This window comes from Typopeltis vanoorti, chromosome 19, assembly GCF_054136105.1.
Source record: "Typopeltis vanoorti isolate ZY-2024b chromosome 19, IOZ_Tvanoo_1.0, whole genome shotgun sequence".
Taxonomy (NCBI): domain Eukaryota; kingdom Metazoa; phylum Arthropoda; class Arachnida; order Uropygi; family Thelyphonidae; genus Typopeltis; species Typopeltis vanoorti.
Genome location: NC_143567.1, coordinates 45084756 through 45097220, shown reverse-complemented (window position 1 = coordinate 45097220; position 12465 = coordinate 45084756). Strand labels below are relative to the sequence as shown.

The 12465-nt window shown below is 34.6% G+C and overlaps 1 protein-coding gene across 5 annotated transcripts in view; it reads left to right on the top strand.

Moving 5' to 3' along the window:
• Positions 1-12465, top strand: part of LOC150096055 (uncharacterized) — a 366639-nt gene that overhangs the window by 159204 nt on the left and 194970 nt on the right. For all 5 annotated transcript variants that reach the window (XM_090408865.1, XM_090408866.1, XM_090408868.1 and 2 more), the window contains exon 5: positions 10529-10799. In XM_090408865.1, the coding sequence (XP_090264991.1) occupies positions 10529-10799 (271 nt within the window). The remainder of the gene's footprint in view (positions 1-10528; positions 10800-12465) is intronic.

Sequence of the window (12465 nt, the reverse complement as noted above, 5' to 3'; positions counted from 1 at the left end):
TCAAAGTGTAGTCAGTTGTTCTTTTAGTTGGAGAATGAGTCTTTCAAATCACAGCTAAATTTCTTTAAATTAGGAGTGTTCTGAAGAAATATGCTGATTGTTTTTGAAGCAGTTTTTTTAGTGTAATGGTTTCCTCCATTTTAATACCACAATACTTCTTGTAGAGAGGCTTATATGCTGGTTAAACATGATAACTAATAATTAAGGAATCGACAGGATACACTAGAAATATAAATTAAATAAACTTGAATATATACTTTCTGATATTTCGGCAACGTCACGTTGCCATCTTCTTGGGAACTTAATACAAAGACAAGTGCATGCAAGTACTACATAACAGCAAATGAGACACGAAGCGAGGAAGCTACCGTTTTCCTAAAGTCCTGATGGTGCCTCCTGGAGGGCTATATTGGTAGTTCTTGACCTTTGGGGTGAAGTTCTTCTGATAAATGTTTCCCAAATTTGGGGCAGTCTCATGCATCCAAATTTGTTGAGGTTTGGCATGTTCCTAAGGTCTGAGGCTGATTCCATGAATAGTCTTTCATATTTGAACTTGCTGCGGTGTATTACTGTGGCTTTCTTCCACTTTATTCTGTGGCGAGTATCCAGAGCATGGTCTGCAAGCCCATAGTGGCTGTACAAGTGAAATCGGATGTAATCCTCGTGTTCTGAGATTCTGATATTTGCTGTCCTGCCTGTTTGGCCAAAGTAGGACAATTTACAGTTGCAAGGAACCTGGTATACACCAGGTAGGTCTAGGGGAAGTGGTTGGTCTTTAGTGGAGCGGATAAGGGATGCCAATTTTCTATATAGTCTGTAACAAGTAGTCAAGTCATGTTTTTTTTAGGATTTTGTTGATTTTTTCTGAGGTGCCTCGGATTTAGGGAATGGTGATGGATTTAGAGTAATCTTTTTTGTGAGGGGGGGGAGGGGGGTTGTGGATAACTGGTTTAAGTATTTTTTGTATTATTTGGGGGGGGGGTAGCCATTGCCTGAGAAAGTGTCAAGGATGTGATTTAGTTCAGTGGTTAAGGCTTGATCATTTTAACTGATTAGTTTTGCCCTGTTGAATATTGTCTTAATAACTCCATATTGTTGCGAGAGGGGGGGGGGTGATGGGATTGTTGGTGAATATATCTGCCTGTATGGGTAGGGTTTCTATAAACTAAGAAAACCAAGGTTCCATCAGGTTGGCGGGTGATTAGTGTGTCTAGGAAGGGGAGGTTATTGTTTTTCTCTTTTTCCAGGGTGAACTTGATTCTAGGGTGTTGGTTGTTTAAATGTGTTAGGAAGGAGAGGAGTGAATCCGGGCCATGTGGCCAAATAGCGAACACATCATCAACGTAGCTAAGCCACATGGTAGGTTTTTGTGGGGCTGAGTTTAAGGCTTTCTCTTCAAAAGTCTCCATAAAGAAGTTAGCCAAGGGTGGGGAAAGTGGTGAACCCATGGCTGTCCCTCTCTATCTGTTTGTAGAATTTTTCCTGCCAAACGAAATAGCCTGAGTTCATTGTAAACTGAAATAGGGCTGAGATATCGGGTGGAAATTTAGCTTGGATTAGCTCTAAGGTTTCTTTGAGGGGGACATTCAATGAATAAGGAGGAGACGTCAAAACTGACCATTATGTCATTATGTTGGAGTGTAAGGTTTTCTATACTGGCTTTGAAGTGGGCTGAGTTTTTTGTGTGTGATGGTGTGTTGCCAGTATAGTGTGAGAGCACTTTGGCTAAATGCTTAGCTAGTTTGTAAATGGGGGAATCAATGCCATCCACTATGGGACGTAATGGCACATTTTCTTTATGTATTTTTGGGAGTCCATATAGTTTTCTAATTTGTGAGTTGGTGGGATTGTATTCAGTAGGGAGGTAAGTAGCTCGATCTAATAGTAAAGCCTTAAGCTTACCTGTGTAGTCATTATGATTGAGTGCCACAGTGGTGTTTCCCTTATCCACTTTGGTGATAACTATTTGTTTGTTTTTCTTCAAATCTTGTAGTGACTTGTATTCACTAATGGATATGTTGGTTTTGCTTTTGTGAGAACACAGGCTACATCCAATCTAATATCGTTGGCAATGTGGTTTGGAAGGTGGCGAATCCCGCGTTCAATCTGGATCATTAATTCCTCAGCCGGTAATTTCCTAGGAGCAGTGGCGAAGTTGTGACCACGTGACAGAGCGTTGAGTGCTTCAGGCTTCAAGATAACTGAAGAAAGGTTATCTACAGTGTTGGTTTGTAGTTTAGGTTTGGACGCAGAGTTCTTTATTAATTTATACAAACTTGTTGATATGTCGACTCCGTATTTGTTCGAATTCTTTATTTGCCGCCGTACACGAGACGTCATGTAGAACTGACCAAACCTCGTGATTATGTGTGTTTGATAGCTCATTTTCTAGCGCTAAAATAGCTCTGTTTATGTCGGCTAGGGAACTGTGTGTAGCGGTAATTTGCTCCCGAAGTAAAGCCTGGCTTGCCCGGTTGTAGATATAGAGAACTTTCTGTGAAAAGAAACGGTGTTTAAATTTTACACAATCAGGGATGACTTGATTATCCTGGCAGCGTTTTAGGAATGCCAGACTGTTCAGTTGTCTGGATAGCTTCAGCGTCAGTTTGCCGTAATAATGGCGAGCCTTGCGTGCGAAGGAATCTCCTTGGATGATCGTAATTCTTGTAGAGAGAGGCTTATACGCTGGTTAAACATGATAACTAATAATTAAGGAATTGACAGCATACACTAGAAATATAAATTAAATAAACTTTAATATATACTTTCCGATATTTCAGCAATGTCACGTTGCCATCTTCTTGGGAACTTAATACAAAGACAAGTGCACGTAAGTACTACAAAACAGCAAATGAGACACGAAGCAAGGAAGCTACCATTTTCCTAAAGTCCTGATGGTATCCCCTGGCAAGTTATATTGGTAGTTCTTGCCCTTTGGGCTGAAGTTCTGATAAATGTTTCCCAAATTTGGTAAATTATCCAGGGGTCACCATCAGGACTTTAGGAAAACGGTAGCTTCCTTGCTTCGTGTCTCATTTGCTGTTATGTAGTACTTGCGTGCACTTGTCTTTGTATTAAGTTCCCAAGAAGATGGCAATGTGACGTTGCCGAAATATTGGAAAGTATATATTAAAGTTTATTTAATTTATATTTCTAGTGTACGTTGTCAATTCCTTAATTATTAGTTATCATTATTAGTACAACAATAGAACAAAGCATATGAAAATAAACCAGTAAAGTTACCACATTTTTCTCCTTGATGGAGCTCATATTTTTACAGCTAAACCTTCTAGACAGAAGTAATCTTATGGCTGAAGAATACTGAACATTAAGATCTCTGAAAAAAAATTAAAATAGTTATTACTATCATTCCTAAAAATGATAGGAAAAGTGATAAGGGAAAGTGATCCTGTAATAGTGATTATTTCAAAGTATATATTAAAAAAGTCTTCTAAAAGACTGTACTGATTCTTATTGTGTTGCTGGAATTTCAGAATATCCTGTTTAATTTCTCAACCATCAAGATTATGTCGGCCTATTACAACCTCCCAACATAAAGTAATTTGACTGCTAAATAAACACAAATTGTATCCACGTTATATGCTCGCCTGGCTGGCTGAGTGGTTAGCATACCCACTCTCCCATCAGCAGGCTGTGGATTTGTGATTGTCTTTAGGTGGGAGATGATTTCATTGCTCGATGTGAGACCACCTTCCTGCTTATTGGAGGCCTGAAGTGGCTTGAAAAAAATACCATATTTAGTCTCTAGAGTAAGGTTTTTGTATATGCAAAAAAAATTAAAATATAAAAAAAAAGTAAAATTTATAAAAATACAAAATAAAAATTCTTAGCCCAACCATGGTATAGGTTCGCAAATAACCTTTTGTGAGTGGGAGCAACAGGAAAAAAAAAAAATGCACACATATATATGAAGTTTACCTAATATTCATAAAAATGACACTGCTCATGCCTATAGTTAGTGAGTAATAGAGATAGAACTATAATATATATTTCAGCCTAATGCTCATCTAACTCAATAGTATGCACTTCATCATATATTAAAAATTCAATCCATTTCAAATTGTTAATGAGAAAATGAAAACTAAATAATTCTGACTTACTAGTGAGCTTTTCCATCATATTTCTGTTCATGAACATCTCACCTGATGGTACCCCACTTTTTTTTTTCATTGATAAGTAATGCAATTACTAATTGTTTTTAGATACTTTAATCACTAGTCTTCCTGAAAGTCAGTCCCCCCCCACAATTTTGGAAAATTATGGAGACAACTACCGTGTTTGATTAAAACTTTACTTTAATATAAACCAAAATCCACATTTGACATTTCGACCTTTATATCAAGGTCATCTTCTGGAGCATATATACTATATACAGAGAAACAAGCTGCACTGCAATCTACATGGTTTGTTAAAGTTACTGACCCAACCGTTACAACAATTATTGGCCTGACCTCTGGTGAAAAAAAAAAAACTTATCAAGGCCAGAGTCCTATAGTCCTATTATTAATATTATCTATTGGTTGTAAAATTACATTGGGAGAAACAACAAGTTTATATATCTATATATAGATTTATAAATTTATATATATATACAGTAAAACATCGAAGTTACGTGGTAGGTGGGACCAACAAAAAGCGCATGAGTCTAATTTATGTAACTTGGGGTATAATTTTGCATGTAATTTATATATACAAACATACAATTGAGACCAAAGGTTTACAAAACACCTATATTTTTTAAGAAATATAATCATAATTGTAGTTTTTCGTACATAAAAAAAAAAAGAAAATTATTTCAATGTCGATGGTTTCATAAAATCTAATAGATTTGTCTGACAGTATAATGTCTTTTTCTTGTCATGCAAAATTTCTTCATAGCAAGCTAATGTTTTTTTTATTCCTTGCCTTGTGGCTACAATTCGTTCCTCATTAGAATCTATGTCCTTCAAAATCTGTAAACCTTTCTTTTAAATCTTTTCAAAATCTGTAAACTTTTCGGATAGCTTACAAATTTTCATTCCGCCTTCAAAATCCATAATAATGTTTACATAGTCAATGTTTTTCTTTTCTTGCTAGCTGTAGAAGAATCAGACTTCCTTCTTTTGGATGATATTATTATTTTTTATGTGATAAAATTTTTATCAAGAACATAACATTAAACAATCGCAAGGTTTGTAGACTATAAAAATCATGTATGAATGGAGACCACGTGAAACACATCAGTGCTTGTTCACAGCATGTGCAACACTGGCGAATGTGACCGGCACCTGAAAGATACGACTAGTGGTGAGGCGTGAAGTGGGACGGGAATACATACATATAAGAAACCGCGTAACTCTGGATTTGCGTAAGTCGGATAAGTGTAAGACGGGGTATGACTGTATGTGACTATACATATAAACCTTATACATATTATATAAATTATACATATGCATTTAATTATATATAAACAAATGGTTATACACAGTGGTGAGACTTAAGGGACTCACCTTAAGTCTCACCAGTGAGAGCCAGACCCAGAGGTGATGCAAAGGTTGAAGTAATGCAGAAGTCATATTTCCATATACAAGTAGCCAAAAGGTGTCATATCTTATTATTAAAATACTCTGGATTAGAGAAAGTTGTTGGAAGTTTTTCCACTTGGTTATACTATAAATTAAAGATACTGAGAAATTATATACTTGTTACTAAGGCAAGTGATGTGAAGTCATTAACTTCTTTATACGAGTTGCCTCAGTCCCGAAAATAGTTCAGGTGAAAACTTGTTTGCTTACACTTGGATAAAAGACTAAGCCAAATATATAATTTCTTGGTATCTTTAATTTATAGTATAACCATTGGAAAAACTTCCAACAATCTTATGAGCTACTTGAGCAACCTTAGTAATATGGCCTCTAAACTTTAACTCTTTGTCTATCACCACTCCTAAATCTCTAGCTTCATCTATATCCTGGAATACAGTTTCATCAATGTGGCACCAGCTTGTAATCTATTTATTCCAAAATGCATAACGTTATTACATTTCTCCACATTAAACTGACATCCATTATCTTTCGCCCATACTGACAGCCTATTTAAATCATCCTGCAAGCTCTCCACATTCACCTTAATTAATTATTACCTTACCTAATTTCATATCATTAGCAAACAACTGAATATTTCCTATATCGTTTATGTACAAATTAAACAGCAGTGGTCCCAGCACTAAAACCTTGCGGCACACCACTAGTCACCTCTTTTTGCCTTGATTGTGCACCTCCATGTACCACTTTTTGATACCTGTCCGACAGCCACCCTGTTATCCACATACCCAGTGTTACATCCATCCCGATTTGTTCTAATTTGCATAACAGAGTTCCATGTAGGATTCTGTGAAACACATTTGAAAAATCCAACAGAATCATCATGTAGCCATTTCCTTTATCCAAGTCAGCTGTTACTCTTTTATAAAAAGTTAATAAATTACTTAGGCATGATCAACCCCTCGTGCAGTATCATACTCTTATCTTTCCATTCTTGAATTCTCTTTTAGACCAATTTTTCAAGTATTTTTATCACCATGCCTGAGATACTGATTGATGCATAATTTACTACTGCAGTCTTTGAACCTCCCTTATGCAAGGGAATTATTTTGTCCTCTTTCCACTCCTTTGGAACTCTACTAGAGCTGAGACTTAAAGAGCCTAGTCAGAGTTATTGCCAGTTCCCTTGCACATTCTCGCAAAACTTCAGCTGTTATCCCATCTAATCCCACAGCTGTATTTGCATTGAGATTTTGCAATATTCCTAAGAACCTTCAATTCATTCCACATCTGTTCCCCCATCAGTCTCTGTCACATATGTTACAGCAGTAAACTCACTTGGATGATATACCTTTTACAGAGTGATCACTCAGTAACTCGACTATTTTATCTGCTTCTGTCACCTTATTACCATCAGCACTCATTGCCACGTAATGAAAGAACTCTTTTTGATTTCCCTTGGCCTGTTCGGCTAGATTCTTCTCATAATCTGGTTTTGTCTACCTTACCATGCTGGTCATCTTTCTTGCCTGTGCCTTGTTCATGAGTTTGCTGTCACCTTTCTCCTTATATACCCTCCACAGCATTTTCTTCTTCTGCAGATCATGCTTAATGATATTACTCATTCATCTAACTCCTATTTGATTAACCCTCCTTACTTTAGGTATACAATTTAATAATGCTTCCTCTAGATGCCTCTTAAATCTTTCCCATGCACTATGCAATGTTTTATGCCATGGCACAGATTTAAGCTTCCTCAACTATTTTATCTGCTTCTGTCACCTTGTCACCATCAGCACTCATTAAAGTTAATATTCAACCAGAAATTCTCAAATATGGAGGTATAAAAGTTTTGTAGTGGTTACACTTCATAATTCAGAAGGCCTGGTCAGAAGGTTGAAATATGAGAGCTTTACTCGTAACATTTGGAATTCGGCTTTCTGACCATGCCTTCGGGGAATTTCTCTGCTAAATGTTCCGAGTAAGCTGAAAAAATTGTGGATAGAAACTTGGAGCACAACAAGCTGGGTTTCAGCCAAATAGAAGTTGTCGAGATTAGATTTTCACTTTATGACAAATAGTTGAGAAATCATGGGAACATGATCTGTTCTCTAGGATCTGTACTTAAGTAAATCAAAAATTTACTTAATTTACTTAAATTTTGTAGATGTGGAAAATGCATATGACAAAGTATCCAGAGAAAAGCTTTTCAAAACCTCATAGATTATAGGGTAAATTGAACTTTATACAAAGCAATACATAATTTATTTTTAAGTTGTAAGTTAGAATTGAAGGAAACACAGGATGATGATTTGATGTAATATCAGGAGTTAAGTTTTTGATATTGGAAATATCAAACTTAGCTACTGATTTTACATCAAGAAACAGAAATAGAGCTAGAGCAAGTCTTCTGGATTATCTAATTAAATTGAATAACAGCTATAACCAATTTGCAGATGTATCTTTAAATAGCTGTAGTATTTTAAAAAGTAAAATATTTCAGCTATTTAAGGACACAGTTTTTACTAAAGGTATTAAATTAAATATGCAAATAGACAACATATAAGCAAAACTGGTATGGTGGGGAACTAGTTAAATAGCTCCCCACCATAAATATATATGAAATAAGGGAGAAATTGCCAAAACATTAAAACCAACAGTATACAAGACAGTGCTCAAACCACTTCATCTCTGTTCTCATTTGGTTTTCTTCACGTGTTAACTAAGTGCATAATAATGTCTGATGTACATGTTCCTTTAAAATGTCTATAATTTATCATGGTTCTCACTATTGTCATGAAACACAAAGAATGTAACAAAATATCAGCAGCCTGAAATTCATACTTTTTTGTCCTAACATAGTGTCATGTTTAATGCTGTTTAAAAATTATGAATGACAACCAAAGTGTTTTTACACTTAAGTTGTCATTCATATGAAAGTAAAACTGGTATAAGATTTAAAATGTGATACAAATGTGATATCAACTGGGAAGAATACCTTTAAAAATTCTTGAGTAGAGTGGATGGATTTAGCCTGAGAGTTAAATAGTAGTGAATGAATTGTATGGGTTTGAGTAACCCACTAACATTCGAAAATACATAGCATGTATGAAAAATCATCATGAATTGAATTGTAAACCTTTTATACATTTAGTACCATGAGGAGCTGAGAGTTAAGATGTATTGCCTTGTGGAAAAATTTCTGTGTTGTAGGCAACATTTGTAGTTCTTTGAAATCAGAAAATTTCGAAGCATATCATGATAATCAAGGCCATTAATGGTTTATTCCATGAAAGGCAAGGGCTATATATTGTGTGTGATGGGGGACTTTGTGTATAGAAAGCCTTCATGTTTAAGCTGTTGTACATGTTCCAAGGAATTCTTGCTATCCCAGATCCTTATATTATGCCTGTTCGCTTTCACCAGACAACTGAAATGTGCATTCATCTCTTAAGATTACATATTCCAGGAAAGCTTCACTTTCTATAGGAAAACTTAACATTTCTACATAGGATGTGTGATATCATGTACAGTTTTTAGGGTTTGAGATGTAAATGGTTCTCATTGCCTCCAGATGTTTTTCATAGAATGCTTCTCAACATGCATACATTGTTGATTTCAAAGGACCTCAAACAAAGCTTGTCCACATGAGTTGTTTATTTCCTCAGCTATAGGTGGCTAAACTACTACTTTTTTTTTTTTTAAATATTAAAACACCATACCCTTTAACATAATTCCTGTACCATTGGAAAATTGATCCTGCTAGGCAAGGGATCCCTAGTTGGATCTCTCACCTTGTTTATAGAAAATAGTATCTCCACTTGCATAGTAGATTTTATTTCATGAAACCAAATGATACACTGAGCCCACTTGGCACCAGTGAAGATCAATTTAAGTATGTTTCTACTTAGAGTAGAAACTTAGTGCTGTAATGGAACAAAACTTGATCACTGTTGCTATCCAGTGATGTATCATATATCATGATGTAACTAAGAGGATAGATGTTACAGGGCTTAAAAGTTGTAAGACTTAGTCTCATCCTGTATTTTGATAGAGAAAAATATATAAATAGATTAAATTACTATCCAAGAACATCAGAACTACATGCATACATAAGATTTGGACAAAGTCTGAATCTTAACTGCTCTGGTGTATGCCAATTTCTCTTTGTAGTTTTTTTTTGTTTGTTTAATTTTGATAGGTTATTTAATTTTTAGTTATTGAAGCTATCCAAACTGTTCCTTTAAACTCCAGTCATGCATGTGCTTGTGAACTTAGCTGTAATCAAGACATTAGCTAGTAAGCACATGCTACGTGACTTGTGTTTTGAGTGTAGTTAACTGATCACCTCTTCTCTCCCTGACGATGGCCATCTAAAACTGGATGGAAAATATTGAAGTTTTAATAAATTCTATTTTTCTTCATGTGTTAACTAAGTGTATAATAATGTTCTGATATACATATTCCTTTAAAATGTCTATAGTGTATCATGCTTCTCACTATTGCCACAAAACATGAAGAATGTAACAAAATATCAGCAGCCTGAAATTCATAGTTTTTGTCCTAACATATTTAATGTGTCATGTTTAATGTAGAAAAAGTCATAAATGACAACCAAAGTGTTTTTACACTTAGGTTGCCATTCATGTGAAAGTAAAACTGGTATAAGATTTAAAATGTGATACAGATGTGATATCAACTAAAACTACTAAAATCAATGTAACCATTAGTGAGATAAGAAACAAGAAAAGAGACTGATAAAATGCAGAGAGGACTAGTAATAATATTATCCTAAATAGCTGAAACTGACATTTAACTTTATTGTTAGGAGAGAAGTTAAGTATACTTATTCATTACTATACTGTAGTTTAAAAATGTTGCTACATGTCCAATAACATAAGACAGATATTTAGTGATAATATATAACATAAAGCATTTGTTGAGTGATAGTTTATAAAATGCACTTTTTAATTCATAATTGTTAGGAGAGAAAAGAAGCAATACTCAGAAGAAATTTAGAACGTGAAGCTCGAATAGAGGCACGTCGTAATGCACAACGTAATTCATTGTCTTTTGCCTTTGGAAGCTCTACTCCAAGAAGTTTTGATCTTGATATTCCAGCATTCGGACCAAGTCGAAGTGTTACACAAGGTTCATTGGTTTTTAGTTCAACTACTGGACGGCATTCTGAGGAGAAGGAATTAGGTTCTACTTCTAAAAGAGCAACATCGGCAGGTAGTTTGGACCGTAAAGCAGGTAATAAAATTGAAATTTCTTGTGATGATTTTATAATCACATAAATAATATTTACATAGTTTTATAATAATTTCTTTTTACATTTCCTCAAAGATGATAAATCATCATGAAAGGTCTCTTCATTCAGTCATATAATCTGTCATATTGTACTTTAGGTTGTCCACATTTATTATTCACATCTCTTTTGTAGCACATTTCAATCACCTATAACTCTCCATATAAAAATCTACTTCTCATTCCCTTGTCTACCATGTTAATACATCTTTCACAGATTATAACTGTAGGAGATAGCTGTGGTTCTGACATAGAAATAGTATCCATATAATCAGAATGATAAAAATAACTTTCTTGTTAACTGAAAGAGATTTCAGAATGAATAATTCATTTCATCCTTAGTGTTAATAGCATTAAGGCATGGAAAAAACAAGTTATGACTTGTCAAAAATGCTAACCAAATACTATAATAAATACTATAATACTATACTATAAGTGTTCCCATGTCAAAGATAGGATTGTATCCTTTTAAATGGATTAAAAGGATATAATTCTTTAATCCATTTAAAATGGATTAAAGGATTAAAATAAATAATGCAAACAGATTCCATCGGGAAGAGATAATGCCGTCCAAGAATTTCTCAAACTTTTAGTTTTTTTTAAAAATGAGTGACATAGTAGGACCTCAGAACTCTCTTTGAATAGTTCTTTATTTATGAAACTGCTTCAGTGAAATAGCTTGGTATTTTCCAAAAAATTTTGTTTAGTATGAATGTCATCTAGGGCAAATCTGGACTTGTGATGTCTTACAGTGGGTGTTCACTAATCCTCTTCTCTGCAAAATGGCTTGTTCAATCAAAATAAGAGGTTATATTTATATGCCACTTGATATACACAATGGAGGAACTTCTCTCCATTAATTTTTATACAATTTTCATTGTTACCTTAATGAATGAAGGATAGAGAAGCTCGTTTATGTTTGAGACGAGGCAGAAAAAATAGATAGTTTGTTGCAAGATTTAAAGATAGTAAATACTTTTGGTCATTCTTTCTTTTATTCACCACATAGAATAATTGCAGTGAATGCAGATTGGGAAAGTGTTGAAAATACAGAGGAAATAGCTGAGTTATTAAGCAATCACTTTGGTAAAGTACACAACAAAGATATCTGTTAGACCTCTGGAAGCTGATATGGAATTGGATAAAAAAAAAAGCAGTGTAGTAGTGGTTTTAAAAAAAATTGCAAACATGTTATGCAAACACAACAGTGGGATTGGATGGGATATTGGAATGTTAACCCTCCTACCGGCCAGGATGTATATATACGTCCAGCTGAATCTGGATACGATTCAGTACAATACACACCTGTTGAAAGAACATGGATAAGAAGTGCAATTTGGGTGTTCTGTCCTTTAGAACAGTGGGGTATACATACGTCAAAAAAAAGTTTTATATTGATAGGAAAAAAATTAAGTAATTAATTAAAGATAAAGAATATTACTTTCTTTCATCAATTAAACATATATCTAATATAGACAAAGACATTTTAAAGATCCTGTAAACTTAAATTTGCAAGTAGCGCACATTGGGCGACTTTGCACACATAATTGTCCATGGCAAAGCTGTCATGTTTTTTAAAACTAGGGAGTAGATCTCTTTCTTCTTATCATTG